Source organism: Macadamia integrifolia, chromosome 6, assembly GCF_013358625.1.
Source record: "Macadamia integrifolia cultivar HAES 741 chromosome 6, SCU_Mint_v3, whole genome shotgun sequence".
Taxonomy (NCBI): Eukaryota; Viridiplantae; Streptophyta; class Magnoliopsida; order Proteales; family Proteaceae; genus Macadamia; species Macadamia integrifolia.
In genome coordinates this window covers 25,257,046-25,274,074 of record NC_056562.1, presented here as the reverse complement: position 1 = coordinate 25,274,074, position 17,029 = coordinate 25,257,046, and the positions used below count along the sequence as shown (strand labels likewise).

The window sequence follows — 17,029 nt, the reverse complement described above, 5'->3', positions numbered from 1 at the left end:
ACTTTTGGTTCAGGCACAATTCCACACCTCAAGTATTCTCCGCAGTCCATTTGGACACGCCAGGGTAATCAGTTGACTCGCTTAAGTCCAATGTCACCTCCATCATCTCTCAAAGATTGTCTACTGCTAAGTGATTATGAACCACCTCACATGGATCCACATGACCTTGAATCACCCAAGCAAGTATGGGTCCAACCCGTAGAGACCTTGCAGATAGAAATGGCCGAGGCCAAGAGAGGAATAGCCCAGATACTAAATGTACTCCAAAACCCTCCCAGGGCTGAGCCAACACAAGCCACAGGAGAGTTGGATCAGAAGGACTTATGGATCATCGTGGGAATTCTTCCCGAGTTAACTCAGGAGAACCAGAGCAAGTCAGGCCAACCAGTCAGAGAGGAGTTTCACCTACCCATCCAAATGGTCAACGGGGAGCCTATTCTAGAGTCCCCCTCCTCCTAGGGTAGTGATTGAAGAGGAGGAAGAAGAGTTTGCAGCACAAGTCTGAATAGAACCTCCGGACACGGGGAGAGAGAAAAGTTAGAGAGCAATTAGAGAAATTGAAAAATATGCTCCGAACGGGAAAGAGTTTGAAAAGCCAAACAGTGGATTTTGATGAAATGAGTTTCTTTTCTAGAGTAAGGATTCTCAAGAAGTTCAAATGGTAGACTAACATGTTTGATGGGTCAGGGGACCCTAAGGCTCATCTCAAAGTCTTTCTCAGTATCACCAAATCATGGCAACTTGCGAACAACCAGATGGGGCAAGCCTTCATGTTAACCCTATTAGGACCAACATTAAGGTGGCTCACCTAGTTGGAGTCTTCCCAAACTCAAAATTGGACAACAATGGTGAAAGCCTTCACCAAATAGTACTCATATAACACCAAAGTGGATGTGAAATGTCGGGAGCTTGAGACTTTAAGACAACAACCTAGAGAATGATTCACCGCCTTCTTGATGAGGTTTAGGGATAAGGCCATCAAGATGGCAGATCGGCCTTCAGAAGTAAAACAAGTAGAAATGTTGATTGAAAACTTGTCAAATCCTTATTATGATGTCCTTTACTATCAACATTTGTAAACTTCTGATGCCTTGATAGCCATCAGTACACGTGTGGAAAACAGAATCCTAAGGGAAGCTCAGTATCAAGGATCCTCCCAAGATGCAAGAAAGAACACCAGAGTTGGAGGGGAAGGGTCCCGAAACCAATGTGGTAGGCACGGTCCAACAGTCAATCTCACCTGTCACCTCTTCACAACCATTCGTCATACAAGCAGATACTTCTACTCAGAAGGCTCCTCGCTCGAAGAGACAGTTCACTGATTTGGGAATGTTACAGTTCACTGATTTGGGAATGCCCATGACAACAGTGTATGAAGAGCTAAAGAAACAAGGATTGCTAGGGACAGTGGATCCAAGAGTAATCAGCAACCCTCCTCCAGCTTGGTATAGAGATCATGACTATTGTGCTTACCACACTCAGAAGGGGCATAAGACTGAAAGATGCTTGGGTCTGCAACATGCAATTCAGGATTTGGTAGACAATGGGACTATTGAAGTCAAGGTCAAACAATCTCCTAATGTCAATACCAATCCACTCCCAGACCATGGAACCGTCAACATGCTGGCAACAATGAGTGACTGGAAAAATTGGGATCCTCGGTTCTTTGATCGAACCCATTTTATTAGAGATTCTAAGAAGCACCAAGAGGAGAGGCGTGTTGAGTGGAGGAAGAAGTTCTTGTTTGTGCAGAAGTCTCTTCCTCCAGAATTGGTAGGGGTCATCAATGGTCTCATTAAGGATGCTTGTCAAAAGGAGTGCGACTCCTTCCGAAGGGCCATTCACATATATCAGTTAGATAAACACTTTTGTCATCCCATGTTCTATGATAATGTGAACAACCTAGACAAAGAGGCAACAGAGAGTGACCCCACTCAACTCATCACACCTAGAGCTCTAAAGAATCACATGAATGCCTGCGCTTACAGGAGAGCCATGAGTCAAAGGGCTAAGGCCATGAAGATTCCTCAAAGAGAAGAACCCTCATAAGAAGAACGGAAGATCAGATATCCGCTATCCCTCTTTCATCATCAACAAGGGGATCCACTGTACCATACCTTCAACCTCTGCAATACTACCAACCTTTATCACACCATCAACATTTTCTATACCACCAACCACATCCATATCACTAACCTCCACCATATTATCAAGGAGAAGGAACCTCCTCATCTTATCACCTCCTATCTTCATCACAATACCCTATCTCTAATATCACATCACCTTCATATCACCCTGCCTCATCACCCTCATACCAATCCCATTCCCATGCTTTAGTGGATAATCCAAGAGAAGAATGGATAGGCAGATACAATTGGAAGGATATGCTTGCACTACCGGATCTTCCAAAGATAACCTCATCAACGGGTTCAGTAAATGTCTTAGGAGAAAATCAAGGTAATGATCCTACTTCTATAATTTAGCCCACTGTACCTCAGGAGGACAATCCAGAGACAATTGAAGAAATCACAAGTGACCTCCTTAGAGTAGTAATGGCATTACCAATAGGGGAACAAATCAAAGAGCACACCTCCCTAATCCATATAGGGAGTGATACAGAAGATGATGAGTTTAGTCTAATTCATCTTCAAGTCGATGAGGTCAAGTCTGGCCCTATGGAAATCTTCCGATCGATACACTCTGAATACTATAACGTTTTGGATGCAGGAGAATTTGATGGTCAAGAGGAATCTGATAAAGAACTGAGTGAGGGGGAAATCAGCAAAGACGAAGATTATGACAAGACGATAAGGATGAGAGTGAAGATGAGAATGAAGGAAATGACTCTAATTCTCAAGTAGGTAATGAGTATCAGGACTGGGATGACTACCAAGGACCTTGGGACAATAATGAAGATGATGAATTAGGGTGCTGTTCACCCAGGGATCCAGAAAGATATTCGATGTATGCAATTGGAGAGGATGACCCGATGGTTGATCCCATAGATGTTATTCAGTCAGCACTCACAATTCACATGGAAGGGGAAGATCCGGCATCAAATTCAAAAGATAGTGAAGGATATGAGATCACTTTTGAAGGTGAAGGAAATCCAATAGTAGAACACATTGCTTATGTCTATAATCGTTTGGTTTACATCAAACTTGAGGTTGATGAGATTGATCAAATGTTAGGTGAAGTAGCCATCAGTGAACAATGTTACAATCAGATGAGAATCCTTGAAAAAATAGGGGGACATGCCACACTTGCAGAAATGGTGGTTACATTAGTTGCACGGCTTTCCAATGTAGTTAAGAAGGTGTGAGCCAGGGCCCTTGACATTTTGCAAAGGACCTCGACTTCCCACCCCTAGCAGGGAAGGAGAATGAGAAGAGGATGATGATCCTACGGTAGGAATAATTACCATAACAAATAGTGATGATGAAGAGTGTTATCCTATGGAGATCATCGTGAAGAAACTTGTCAATGTGATGGAAATTCAAAGTGGAAGAGACTATAAGGGTAAGGCCCTAGTAGTAAAACAGTCAAGGGCTAGTGAGGCTAGAACCAATGGCTTAAAGAAAGAACCAAAGAATCCAGTCTTAGCACAGCTCAAGGAGGCCCAAGCCAATATCTCAATTTGGGTATTGTTGATGGCCTCTCCCACACACCGTGAAGCAGTTTTTAAGTCTGTCACCAATGTGTCCAATCCAGATAGATCTAGTACATCTCTCACACATAGTAGGGGCACCTTATGTGGTACAGTCATTAATGTTCTCAGACTTTGAACTCCCCAAAGGAGCCCTACACAATAAGGCTCTACACATCACAGTAGAATGTCTTGATAACGTGGTTCCCTGGGTTCTCATTGACAACGGGTCCGCTTTGAATGCTCTACCCTTGAGATCGACAAAGAGTATTGGCATCAACCTAGAAGAGATGAGGCTGTCAAACTGAATCATACGGGAATATGACAACACTAAGAGGAAAATCCTTGGCATCCTCACCATCATCATAATGATTGGCCTGGTAAAGTTTGATATGATTTTCAGATCATTGATATATCGGCATCTTTCAATATGCTCTTGGGAAGGCCTTGGTTACATCATGCGAAGGCAGCGTCCTCTAGTCTCCATCAGAAAATTAAATTCATTCATGAAGGTAAGGTGATTACAGTAGACAGGGATCCCAAAGTGGTGAACACCTTAGCCAATATTGAAAATGGAGAAGAACAAGACCAGGAAGTTCAACTTATGGTTTTGAATTAGAGGAAACTTGTGCAGCACTCACCAAGGAAATGCCAGATGAAAAGATTCCAACTAACTATGAAGCTATATGGACCCCTCTGGTGAACAAAATGATGAGGAACATGCAATACTTTCCAGGGATGGGATTGGGAAAGTATCATCAGGGTATTTCTAAATTACCTACTCCGGTGGTTAACAAAGGAAGGAGTGGTCTTGGGTACATTCCTCAAACCCCTGGACCAAGGAGCAAGAATGGCAGTAAAGGGGAGAAGGTACTAAGGATGACTAGGAAAATATCCTCCTCTTACTACCCCACTCTCAATGAGTACTTCATAAGGGAAGGAGAAGATTTTTCCTTTTGCAGAAATGTTGAACCATGGTTTGATGAAACTGCCACAAAGATGCAACTAGGATTTAAAGTATTCTTTCAAGATGAGTTTGACTAGGTAACTCATGAGGTAGAACAACAGCAAATGCTAGCCAAAGAAAGTGATCAAGACAGTTGCATCATCGAGATAGCAAAAATTGCAATGATTGAGGATGGGTCTTCCTCTAGTAACCCTACAATATTGATCCAGTCAAAGGAGGCACCAAGTCCTCGAGTCCTCCTAAAAAGAGATTATGAAAATAAGATAAGGCTCCCCTAGAGTTTACAGCTTTCCATTTATTTGAAAAGCTACATTTGCATCCTCCTACAAGAACTAAGAGCCCAAGAGTTACATGAGCTTAAGCCTTATCCTTTTAGAGGAAGAAGTGCATATGCGAAGCAAAGAAGAGCACAAAGAATGATGGTCTACATGTACTATGCCCGAATCAACTACAACAAAAAGATCCGTGAGGGTGGTCAAAGATGTGACCGAGGCACTGGGATGGCCTCCCTCAACAGGATTGAAAAGATGGACTTTGTAGAAAGGGGGTTGAGCATTCTCCACCAATCTTCACCTCTCAGAAAGTTCAGCTTTAGGGAACACGAGATTGATCAGCTGGTATTTATGAAGAAGCAGGTGCTTATTCAAAAGAACCATTGCACCATTAAAGAAATAGCAGCAACTTTCTTAGAAGGAGAAGGAGGCCCTTTACCACATCTCCTCGTCCATCAAGCCATCGAACCACTCTTAAACTGGACTAGCATTGGAGAGAACTTCAAGTTTACTCATGCTATTGAGTCAACCAACCTGAACACTACTGATAAAAGCATCAAATCAGTCATTGAGTCTGTAGTAGAGTCAGTTGTTAAGTCTTCTATTTATGATTATGAGTCGGTCTCCCCTCTCAAGGAGAGTCCAGAGTCTGTGTATGTTGAGTCTGTTACTCCTTATTTCATGAATGTAATTTCTGATTTTGACTATAACTTGCCTCAATTTTCTGATGATCTTAATAAATATCAAGAGTTAATAAAACAATGCAAACCAAAGAATACCCAACCCATCCATGAGGATACCTAGGTTATTAATCTAGGAACCGACCAATGCCTTTGAGAGGTAAAAATTGGTACCATTCTAGACAATGAAGAAGCAAAATAGATGATTAGTCTTCTAAAGGAGTTTGCCAAGTTTTTGCTTGGTCGTATAGGGATATGCCTAGTACAGAACCCGATATTGTGCAATATCGATTGCCGACCAACCCTGGGGCAAAACCGATAAAGCAGAAGCTCCGAAGAATGTGGCTAGAATGGAGTGAGAAGATCGAAGAAGAAGTTATGAAGTAGTAGAATGCAGGGTTTCTACAAGTGGTGAAGTACCCCTAATGGTTGGACATAATACTAGTGCCAAAGAAAGATGGCAAGGTACGAATGTGCATAGACTTCTGAAATCTTAACAAGGTAAGTCCTAAAGATGACTTTCCATTACCTCACATTGATGTATTATATGACAACACAGCAGGGCATGCCTTGTAATCATTTATGGATGGATTCTCGGGATACAACCAAGTGAGTATACACCCAGAGGATCGTAAAAGACAACCTTTACCATTCTATGGGGAACCTATTGTTACAAGGTGATGCCTTTTGGACTAAAGAATGCTGGGGGCAACTTATCAGAGAGCAGCTACAACTATATTGCATTACATGATGAACAAAGATGTGGAAGTCTATGTGGATGACATGATAGCAAAGTCAAAAGATCGGCATGGGCATATTCCCGCACTAAGGCGATTTTTGAAAGGATCAAGATGTATCAGCTAAAGTTGAATCCTCATAAGTGTGTATTTGGGGCAATAGCAGGAAAATTGTTAGGGTTCTTGGTGAGTGAAAGAGGCATTAAAGTTGACCCTATCAAGATCAAAGCAATTCAGGAGATGCCCATACCTCAGACTGAGAAGCAGATACGAGGATTTCTAAGTCACATCTAGTATATCAGGAGGTTCATAGCATAGCTAACTACGATCTATGAACCAATTTTCAAGTTGCTGAAGAAGGATCAGCCCATGGAATTGAATGACCAATGCCAACAAGATTTTAATAAGATCAAAGGATACATTATGAACCCACCAGTATTGACACCACAGGTGGAACGAGAACCACTTCTGTTGTACTTATCAGTGGGAGAATATTCCATGGGCTCATTGCTAGTGCAAAAAAAGATGAAAAAAAACTACCTCAGCACGATGTTCCTGGAGTATGAGACGCAGTACACATCTTTGGAAAAAACTTGTGCTGCGTTGATTTGGGCAACAAAAGGGCTGCGGCACTACATGGTAGCTTATCCAGTGCATTTGATCTCAAGAATAGATCCAATCAAATGCCTCTTTAAGAAACCAGCTCTAACTGGAATGATGGCTTGTTGGCTACTTTTGCTATCAGAGTTTGACATCACATATATTACTCAAAAATCCATCAAGGGGCTAGCTATAGCTGATCATTTGGTTGCCCACGCCATAGAAGATGGAAGAGCCTTGGACGATGCCTTTTCCAATGAAGGAATAACAACAACGGAGGAAGAAGACACAGCTAATGAATGGTAGTTGTTCTTTGATGAAGCAGCTAATCAAAAGGGTGTGGTGCGGGAATATTGCTTGTCACTCCTGATGCCCTATAATTGCCTTCGTCATTCCACCTCGACTTCCCCTATATGAACAATGCTGAATATGAAGCTTGTGAATTGGGACTGGAAACATCCTTGACTATTGGAGTGAAAAGGATCAAGGTGTATGGAGATTCATCCACTGTCATTTGTCAGACGTAAGGAAAGTCAAAGACCAGAGATGAAAAGCTGAAACCGTATCAAGAACAACTAGAAGAGGTGATTGAACACTTTGAGAAAATCTCATTCGAATACTTCCAGAGAGAGCTAACAACAGGTTTGCTGATGCTCTTGCAACTTTGGCTTCCATGGTAGAATGCAACCCTATGGCTAGAGTCCGACCATTCTTAGTGGAACAAAGAAGCAGACCCATTTATCAAAATTCGGTGAACTCTCTCACCATAGATGGTCGGTCTTGGTTCACTCATATTGTGGATTTTATTAGGGAAAGGAAGTACCCGGTTGAAGCCACAGAAAGAGAAAAGAAATTTTTGAGAAGATATACCACCCATTTTATTCTTCAAGGGGACTTGTTATATAAGAGGTCCTATGATGGAATACAATTGCTGTGTGTGGATGAGGAGCACGTTATAACAATCATGGTGGAAATTCATCAAGGTCTTTGTGGATCCCATATGAATGCCAAGATGCTAGCTAAGAAGATTCTCAAGCTGGGACAATATTGGAACACAATTGAAGCAGACTACGTGAGCTTTGTCAAGAAATGTCACAAATGCCAGATATTTACCAATATCATACATATCCCACCAATGGAATTACACTCACTCAGTTCTCCTTGGCCATTCTCTACTTGGGGCATTGACTTCATTGGGAAGGTCAACCTCAAAACATCCAACAGCCACAAGTTCATCTTGATAGCCATTGATTATTTCACCAAGTGGGTAGAGGCTCAGTCATATGCAGTCCTCACATCTGCTGAGGTGGCAAAATTCTTCCAAGAAAATATAATTTTCAATATGAAGTACCTCAAGAGTTGATATTGGATTAGGGATCCCATTTCTAGGGCAAAACCAACAAAATCTACATGAAGTTCGATATCAAAAGGCATCGCACTACCACTTACAGGCCACAGACCAATGGGTCATGCTCACAAGAACATCAAGGTGATCTTATAGAAAATGGCTAAAATACATAAGGATTGAGTGGATTAGTTACACCTTATGGGCATATCGGACTTCTGTATGATCCTCGATAGGGGTAACTCCTTTTTCTTTTGGTGTACGGGGTCGAGGCGGTTCTACCTGTGAAAATCCTAGTGCCATCCCTAAGAGTGTTCTTGGATAGTCTGCTACCTAAAGGAGAATGGGTGAAGGCTAGATATGACGAGCTCAACTTTCACGATGAAAGGCGTATGAAGGCCATAGATAATTTGAAGATATATCAACTGAGAATGACAAGGGCCTTCAACAAAAATGTGATGCGTACCTATTGCACCACAAGAAAATGCTCCATGCCCAGGACTGGTTACTGGTCGATAGAACGGATGGAAGGGGACTACCGACAGATGGGGTCCATCTCTAGAATGGTCTAGCAAGGGAAGAGATGAGGGAAGTTGAAAGGGCCACCAGAATGAGCGACAGCACCAAGAGCGCCAACCTTCCGTCCCTGTAGGAGTCAACAACTGGTGATCACAAGGTTTAGTTGAGCGTTCCCCACCTCACTTAAGGGAGCAATGTTGAAGTGGTACACCACCTTAAAGCCCTGATCAATACACAACTACAATGAGCTAGGGAACACTTTCATTTCCAAATTCCAGACCAGCATCCGACAATAAAAGACTATGCACAACCTATTCATTGTCAAGCAGCATAGGGACAAGTCACTTTGCGACTATGTCCCTCGCTTCATTGAAGCAACTGTTGGAATTGAAGACCTAGAAGATGGCATGGCATTCACTGCACCCTACTAGGGAGTAAACAATGAGAAATTGATAGATTCCCTATCCAAGAACTACCCAACGAATCTATCAGAAGTCCTAACCAGATGTTAGAAATACGTAACGATGGACAAAAACTTGACAGTATGAAAAGTGATGATTCAACCGTTGTAAGAAAAGAGAAGGCCAACCTTATAGCCCAAAGAGGATGAACAAGATGCTAAAAAGACAAAGGCTGCTAGCCTCAAAAAATCGCCGCTCGATCAGCTCAATAGGGCATCCTCCAAGGAATTGCACGAGAGTAAGGACCAGAAAATACCTTCATTGGCCTCGGACGATGATATCCAAGCTAGAGGAATGAGATCCAAAAAAATACTATCGCTTCCATAAAGAAATCGGACATTGTATGGACGCTTGCCGAGCACTAAAGAAGGAACTAGAGGAACTGGTCAAAGCGGGATACCTAAAGGAATACGTTCAAAACCCTAAAACCAATCGGGCAAAGCATAAGGAACCAGTAGAAGGGTAACAACAAGATGACTTGAGTGAAGAAGATGGAGCAGAGAAAGTACAGCCGAGCAACCGAAGGTCGGAATTTACCAATAAGCCAATATGAGCTACTATACATGCCATCTTAGGTGGTCCAAGAAGCAAATCTGTGAGAAAAGTGAAGGCCCATGCTCATTTTTTCTGCCTGGCGAAGGAGCCATTGAAAGTCGCTCAGAAGAACCCAGTTATAATGATCTCAAAAGAAGACTTACAAGTCCTGAATTGGCCCCATAATGATGCTATCGTAGTTCAACTAGTGGTGGGAAATTGCCCATTTTGACGGATTTTAATCGATTCAGGATCCTCCAAGGATGTTACGTCGTACGATGCATATAAGAAGCTCAACTTAGGGGATGACAAGTTGAAGGCTGCTACGAGGCCCTTGTATAGCTTCATAGGGACGACAAGTTATATTGAAGGATGCATAGAATTGACAGTCACTATCGTTGAAGAGCCTTGCTCGGCCACGATGCTAGTTAATTGCATGGTCGTCAAGATGGTGTCAGCTTACAACGCATCTTAGGCCAACCTGCTCTGAACGATCTAGGAGCAATAGCTTCTACCAAGAACCTCAAGGTGAAGTTCCCCACCAATCAGGGGATCAAGGAATGCCGCTCAAGTTAGAAGGATTCACATGAATGTTGTGCCAACTTCATCAAGGAGAAAAAAGGCATTAGTTCATCTCGATCAGGTGACTTTGAGGCATAGTACGATTGCTAGGTGAAGGGCGATAAAGGAAGTGCAAGCGGACCTGCTATGACCCATCATCTAACATTTTATCATTTGACTTTTTATTTTAAATACTAGATTTATTTTAAATTATCTTTCGTGGAACTTTAACAGAACTTTTTAGTTTTGCTGCATTGTCAAAGCTTAAGAGACCAGCTCCAAGTTGGCAACTGAGTCCAATCTATGCCACTCGGCAAAAAATACAAGGTTTGACTCCGAGCCGGTCACTAATCCTGTCTATACTGACTGAAAAATCTAAAAAATACCAACTCCAAGTTGGAAATAAGCCCGACCTATACTAGTCGGCAGAAAAGACCAACCTTGGGCTAGCCACCCTCGATTGGCACAAGAGAAAACCCAACCCTCACTAAGAGAAAACACCAAAATTGAATGATACAAGGAGAACTAAAAACTTTCACTCCAAAAATGTTTAAATATATATACATGAGTCATCATCCATCGATAGCTTTGCCCTCTTCACTTCACACAATGGACTGCCTAACCTGCAGCAATTTGAGGTCACCTTCCAACTGAACCACCCACAGCTCAGTCTCTTCCCTTGCTAGACATTCACACTGTAAGGCCACATCGCCCTTGCGAAGGCGAGCCCGGGCAGACTCTAAATTTGACTCGACGCTCATGATACAACCGAGCAACTCTCTCTCCCTATTTTGTTGGTGGGTGCGCTCGGCCCTGTGAGCTTCCACCACCATTACAACTTGGGCCTCGAGAATTGTTAGCTGCTCCTATCCAATCGAGTAAGAACCATCTCCGGTTGGCAAGATATTCAACCGTTTAGCCATAGAAGCGATATTTTCATCATTCATAGCAAGGGAAGCTTGAAAGATCCTCGCTTCGGAAGATAGCTTCTGCACTCAATCCTATGTCTCGTAGCATATGCGGAAACCTATGCTGTGGGGAAAGACATAAAAAAGTTTAAAAAAAAAATGAAAAAAGAAAGAAGAAGAAAGACAAGGAAAACACTTACTCGAGCGAGCATTGCTCTCTCCTTTTGGAACAAAATGGGAGCAGTCATATAGCCCAATGTTAGGCGGTCCAAGGGGAAGCGGCATGTCCTAGTCCAGAAGCTTGCCACAAAGTCATCCTTGAAGACCGAGCAGCAATTGAAGGGAACAAATCTCAGTTGGTTTTGCTCATCCAGAGCCACGCAGTAGTTTCTAGCCTCAGCCACCTCGATATGGGCAACCTCTTCTTCCGTAAACAGCCTCGTCAGGGAAACGTGATCCATGGTCAAAGGAGCAGTTACCCTCTCTGGAACCACATCTATCTTATATGGCTTGAGGATCCACTAGGTAGGGTGGGCTGACCTTGCAAAGAATCCCTCGACCCTGTAAATAAGGGGAGATCCTCAACAGGGGACGATCTGCCGCCACCATGAATGGGGATGCTTCCTTTGGTCACCATATGTAAAGGCAACTGACCAACCTGTTCCACCGATCTAGGTTGAGTAGGCACAATGGGGGTATCACTGGAATGAGCAAATTCTCCTTCGAAACCGGCAGGGTGATCGAGCAAAACCTCAAACCTTCTCTTCTTCCAACATCTGGCCCATCTCATAAGAGGACTATTAGAAGCCTCTAATTCAGTCTCCCTCCTAGCCTCCGACCTCAACGCCACACCTCCACTTTGAGTTTGGGCATTGTGAAGGGCAAAGGTCTTTTGTATCGAGCGGTGAAGCAACACTGTAGCAGAGAAAATTGGATTAGTAAATAATAATAATAATACTTGTGCATGTAAAAAGGGACAAAACTGTGAGCAAGGTCACCTAGACTTAGACCATGCCGAGCGAGGAAACTCTCATCGCCCAGCTCGGCAGTGTTGATGACTCGACTCGAATCCATCAGGACTTGGAGGATCTGCTCATCTGACAAGGTAGGGTGAATGTTCAAAGAAGCTAGGTCCAGTTCATACCAATTGTTGCCAATCGGAAACCCCTCAAATCCAGAGACGAAAAAAACCTGCATCTTCCATCCTTTGATCGAGGAAGAATTCCCTTCTACAACACTAATCCCCAAGCATTGGCTCAAGGCATACCATCTCCGTCGATCATCGAGCGGATTTAAGTGAAAGCGCATCAGGAAAAGGAAGAACAAGATCGAAGGCTCCACCACTTGGATGCAAAAACCTAACAACCTGCGCCAACCATTCGGGTGAAGCTGAGAGGGACTAATACCATAATACACAAAGATTCTGCCACAAGTGAGTGGATAGGAAAATGAAGATCGGCCCTAAAGAACTCCTCATACAAGCATATTTCGTACGCAAGATTGGTACAAGCAAACTCATTCTCCAGGGGAGCCCACAAGCTCACCGAATGAAGAATGTGGAAGTGGGACCGGATCCTCACTAGGTCCCCTTCCCTCATGCTACTACAGTAGTTCAAAGCTTCAAACACCGAACTCATGGAAGCAAAAACCAAGCCACAGATTATCTGGACGCTAGAATCAATAGAATGACAAGATCCCGACTCTAATACCCTAATAAGAATTGCCATTACACCACAAGGGTGTACTTAGTGGGATGGGGACAGAAGATGCTATAGGATAACTTATCTATGGCGGGGTTGCCCCGAGGGTGTACTTAGTGGGATGGGGATAGAAGACACTATAGGATAACTTATCTACGGTGGGGTTGCCCCAGTGTCTGCCTCTCGAACTCTGATCAGAGTTGCAGACAATGATGACTAAAAGAAAGATAGGAAACCCCTCTAATCAAAAGATGACAGGGGAAGAAGAAACTTAATTGGAGATGAAAGAACTCTTGGCTGCCAATAGATGATATGGCTACGAACATGATAATCCTAGAGAGGCGAAGCCTGAAAACCTTGACGGTGTAGAACCATAAGAATGGTGGAATAAAGGAATCTTGAAAAACCAGGGAAGGAGAAATGAAGAAGATGAACAGTGTAAACCTTAAAATGACATCTTTCCCCCTTCCAAAGGTCATGAGCAATTAATTCCGAATCAGCAAAAAAAAAAAAAAAAACTTATCGTGGGAAGGGAGGTGAACAGGACCAATCGGGCACACGTCGCTTCACCTTTCTCGCCAGAGGTTGGCACTAAAGGACGCTGGCATGGCACCCCTCCATTCAACCAGACATCGAAAGGGCAGCCTTTCAAGTGAAAAAGCTGCCTACACTTCAGTATCACCATTTAAGAATCCACGACGCATTAAATGCCAGGGAAAACGTCAGCAAAGGGCTAAATCAAAACAAAAGGAAGCCACTAACAATGCCAGAAGATACTGTAACTGAACACACTCCCACCGACCTCCAGACGATCGGCAAGAGTTAGGGGGCAATTTATTGTGGCTAAAAAGCACAGCTCAGTGTCTGCCAAGTGGCCTTTGATACGGGGGAAGCCGATCGGTTCGGCAAGTCTAACCATAATCCACCTAACCTGAGGTAGTTATCTAAGATAGGAGACGACTGGCGAATAACATTAAGAAGACTCCAAGAGTCAAACGATTAGACGTACCAAGGGAAGCTCCACATGCGAAGGATTCATGCAATTACATGACTTTCCCGGAAGTCCAATCCATTGGGTAACAGACTATCTGCCGCTTGGAATGAGCAACTAGGTAGCCACATCACCTACCCTCCATTGATCGGTTTGAGACCTTGAACACTATCAACAAGAAGTATCCCCAAAAGGAGATCGATGGAGCCCATGTACTGTAAGACACGAAGCGAATCCAAGTAAGACACCCATTGAAATATCAATTCTTCCCTTGAAGGAAGGGAATCTCGCCATATTCTCCGAGATATGGTCAATACGGGAAAGCTTCCATGACGAAAATGATCTCCACATTTACTCTCCCGCTATAACTCTTACCAAATCTAGACTTCTACCTATAATCTCCAACTACCAAACCAAGACTCTTCACAAGCAACCATCATCTCCAATTATAAAAATCCAAGTAAACCACTTTCCACCGGACCGATTCTTTTCCATTTCTGATTGGGATTGTCTGTTTACATAGAAGTCTGACTTAGGCATTGGAGAATTTTCCGCTGGATACACTCATTCTCTTATGTTTGTTTCCTCTTTGAGACTTGAAGGAGGCTTAGGACGATTTCCAGCTGAGACACATAGTATCCGTTATTACTATGTCCATGACAAACCATGACAATTAGTAATTATAGTAATGTCAATAGAAGGAAATCCGATGTTTTTCCTCAGCTTTATACCTCGCTTAACTTGCAATCTAAACCGTCAGATCTATGGGCCATCTATTGGAAGAGGCAAAAGAAGACCCATAAGCATCGTCTTTAATTTGTATCTTATCCCATCTGAGTAAGGCGAATAACACAAATTTCATCGCAAACAAGGAGGAAGAAAGAGAGGAGAAGAAGCACGTTAACAAAGGCAGGTGGAGTCTAGGACACTAGTAAGTACTTTGGTTTCGTTTCTTATTCTATTATTCTACCTTGAAGAACATGCGATCGTTTCCATTTAAAAAATGAAACGAGGGAAAAAAAAAAAAAAAAAAAAACCCAATAATGAACCTGCAATTCTGAGCTTTTATATTTTTGGTAAAGAATTCTGAGCTTCGAAGCTTACTTGATTGCTAATTGAACCTCGAGTCGATTCAAGCCGGAATTAACAGACCGTTAAATTAATGCAATATTTTTGTTGTATGTAATTATATTGTTTTTCTTGGTTTCATTAGAGTCATTTGTGAAAGATTTTTGATGAAAAGGAACGATTCCCCTAATTTCCGTTGATGGTTTCGATTTCTCATCGTAGATGGGTTTTGCTCCTTTTGATGGTATTCGAGGAGTCGAAGTTTTAAATTGATTCTGCAAGTTGAAACCCTTTTCTGTCGATTTGGGCAGATGATTCATGGAACCGTGTGTTGTGCTTAGAGTTCAATGTCTGCCATTTGTTTGACAGAGTGGCTGAGAGATCCATTGCAGAACAATAGATAAAGATGAAATCATCTTCTCTCTGCGCACAAGCGTTCCATAAATTTTTCTTTAATATTTGATTAATGGTGCTGTTTTTGACCCCTATTTGTTGAATTAATCAATAACCATGATGGACTGTTTCATGTGACAGTGAATGTAATTTTCTTCTTTGGATTTTGTCTTTGAAAAATTCGAGTCTTATGTAGCTTTGGAGGGTGATAGGATGGACTGTTTCATGTGACAGTGAACTTTGGAGAATACACTTGTGATGGTGATAGAATGATAGAAGATCCTGTTAGAATGGAATCTGATGGGGATATGGACACCAAGATTATAGAAAATGCACTAGTGCAGGTGACTGGTGGAGGCGATGATGGGGAATTGATTGAAATTCCTGATGGATTGAAGTTAGTTAAACATGCTGATGTACTAGATGAAAATATTGATCCTTATATTGGTATGGAGTTTGAATCTGAAGAGGCTGCCATGATATACTATGATGCATATGCTAGGCGTGTGGGGTTTATTATCCGTGTTGGAAATTGCCATCGTTCAGGTCGCGATGGATCAGTTATTAGTAGAAGGTTTCTTTGTAACAAAGAAGGTTTCCGTGTAAATAATAAGAAAACAAAGTGTATTGAAGTAAGGAAGCCAAGGGCAATCACAAGGGAAGGTTGCAAGGCAATGATCATGGTACGGAAAGAGAAGTCAGGAAAGTGGGTTGTTACAAAACTTGAAACAGAGCATAGTCATCCATTGGGGATACCTGCTGGTAAGGGTCGTCAAGGTACAATCCAGGCTCGACCTCAGGTCAGTTATTTCCTTTTCATTTATTTTGATGTCACTGATGCTTCTGTCTCCTTCTCATTAATTCTTAGACAGTCTCTGCTGTTGGTCTGGCATTTCTCTTTGAGCTTTTTGTTTTGGAATTTTCCTTATTTTTCTGAATACTTAGTAACCTAGATGGCTTTTATTGTATTCACTTCATCAGATAAACTAACCATAAAAAACTTGTTATACCTTTTACTGGGAATAATATACAATTCGTTATGTGCTTTTCGGGAAAATTTCCCACCTAAATTACAAATTCCTCTGCTGACTTCTCTTTTGTATGCTGGGATAGTTTCTTGAACAATGTAATATGGTGGCTTGCTTAGCTGGATGCATTTAACTACTTGGTAGCTATGGCTTGAAGCACTCAAATAGTGAAAAAATAAAACTCTTTCTTTCTCTGTCTCTTATTTCATAGCTATAGCTGAAGGCTCATAGAATTATCTGGGCTCTTTGACCACTCAGTCATGGGCAGATTTTCTTACTGTAGGAATAAACAAGGTGAATCAGCATGGCTTCCACATTTCATGCTTATAATTTTAAGGATCAGTACTGGATCACTTGGATTATCAGATCCATATCAACATATGATGGGAATTGATGAGTCCGAATATGTACCAGGCTTGGGAACACTACCTAGAATGCCCACTTCACCCTAGGAACATAACCACGTGACCAAGACCTTGGCTCGGTCACCATGTGGCTGAGTCTTCGGCCCAATCATTTTGCGCATGAGTCTCCTGCTGGTTTAGTGTTCGACCAAGCCTCTTGCTCGGCTAATGTCCATCCAAGCCTCCTGCTTTGTCATCGTCCGGCCAAGCCTCCA

The 17,029-nt window shown here is 42.5% G+C and overlaps 1 protein-coding gene across 5 annotated transcripts in view; it reads left to right on the top strand.

The window, feature by feature from the left end:
• Positions 1-14,694: 14,694 nt before the first annotated feature.
• The window catches only part of LOC122081899 (protein FAR1-RELATED SEQUENCE 5-like), a 56,842-nt gene continuing 54,507 nt past the window's right edge, over positions 14,695-17,029 (top strand). The window contains exons 1-2 of one of the 5 annotated variants that reach the window (XM_042649285.1): positions 14,695-14,852; positions 15,617-16,182. In XM_042649285.1, the coding sequence (XP_042505219.1) occupies position 14,852; positions 15,617-16,182 (567 nt within the window). In that variant the 5' untranslated portion in view covers positions 14,695-14,851. Of the gene's footprint in view, positions 14,853-14,874; positions 14,998-15,616; positions 16,183-17,029 lie in introns of those variants that run through there. The other 4 variants (XM_042649284.1, XM_042649287.1, XM_042649283.1 and 1 more) reach the window with 4 other exon arrangements.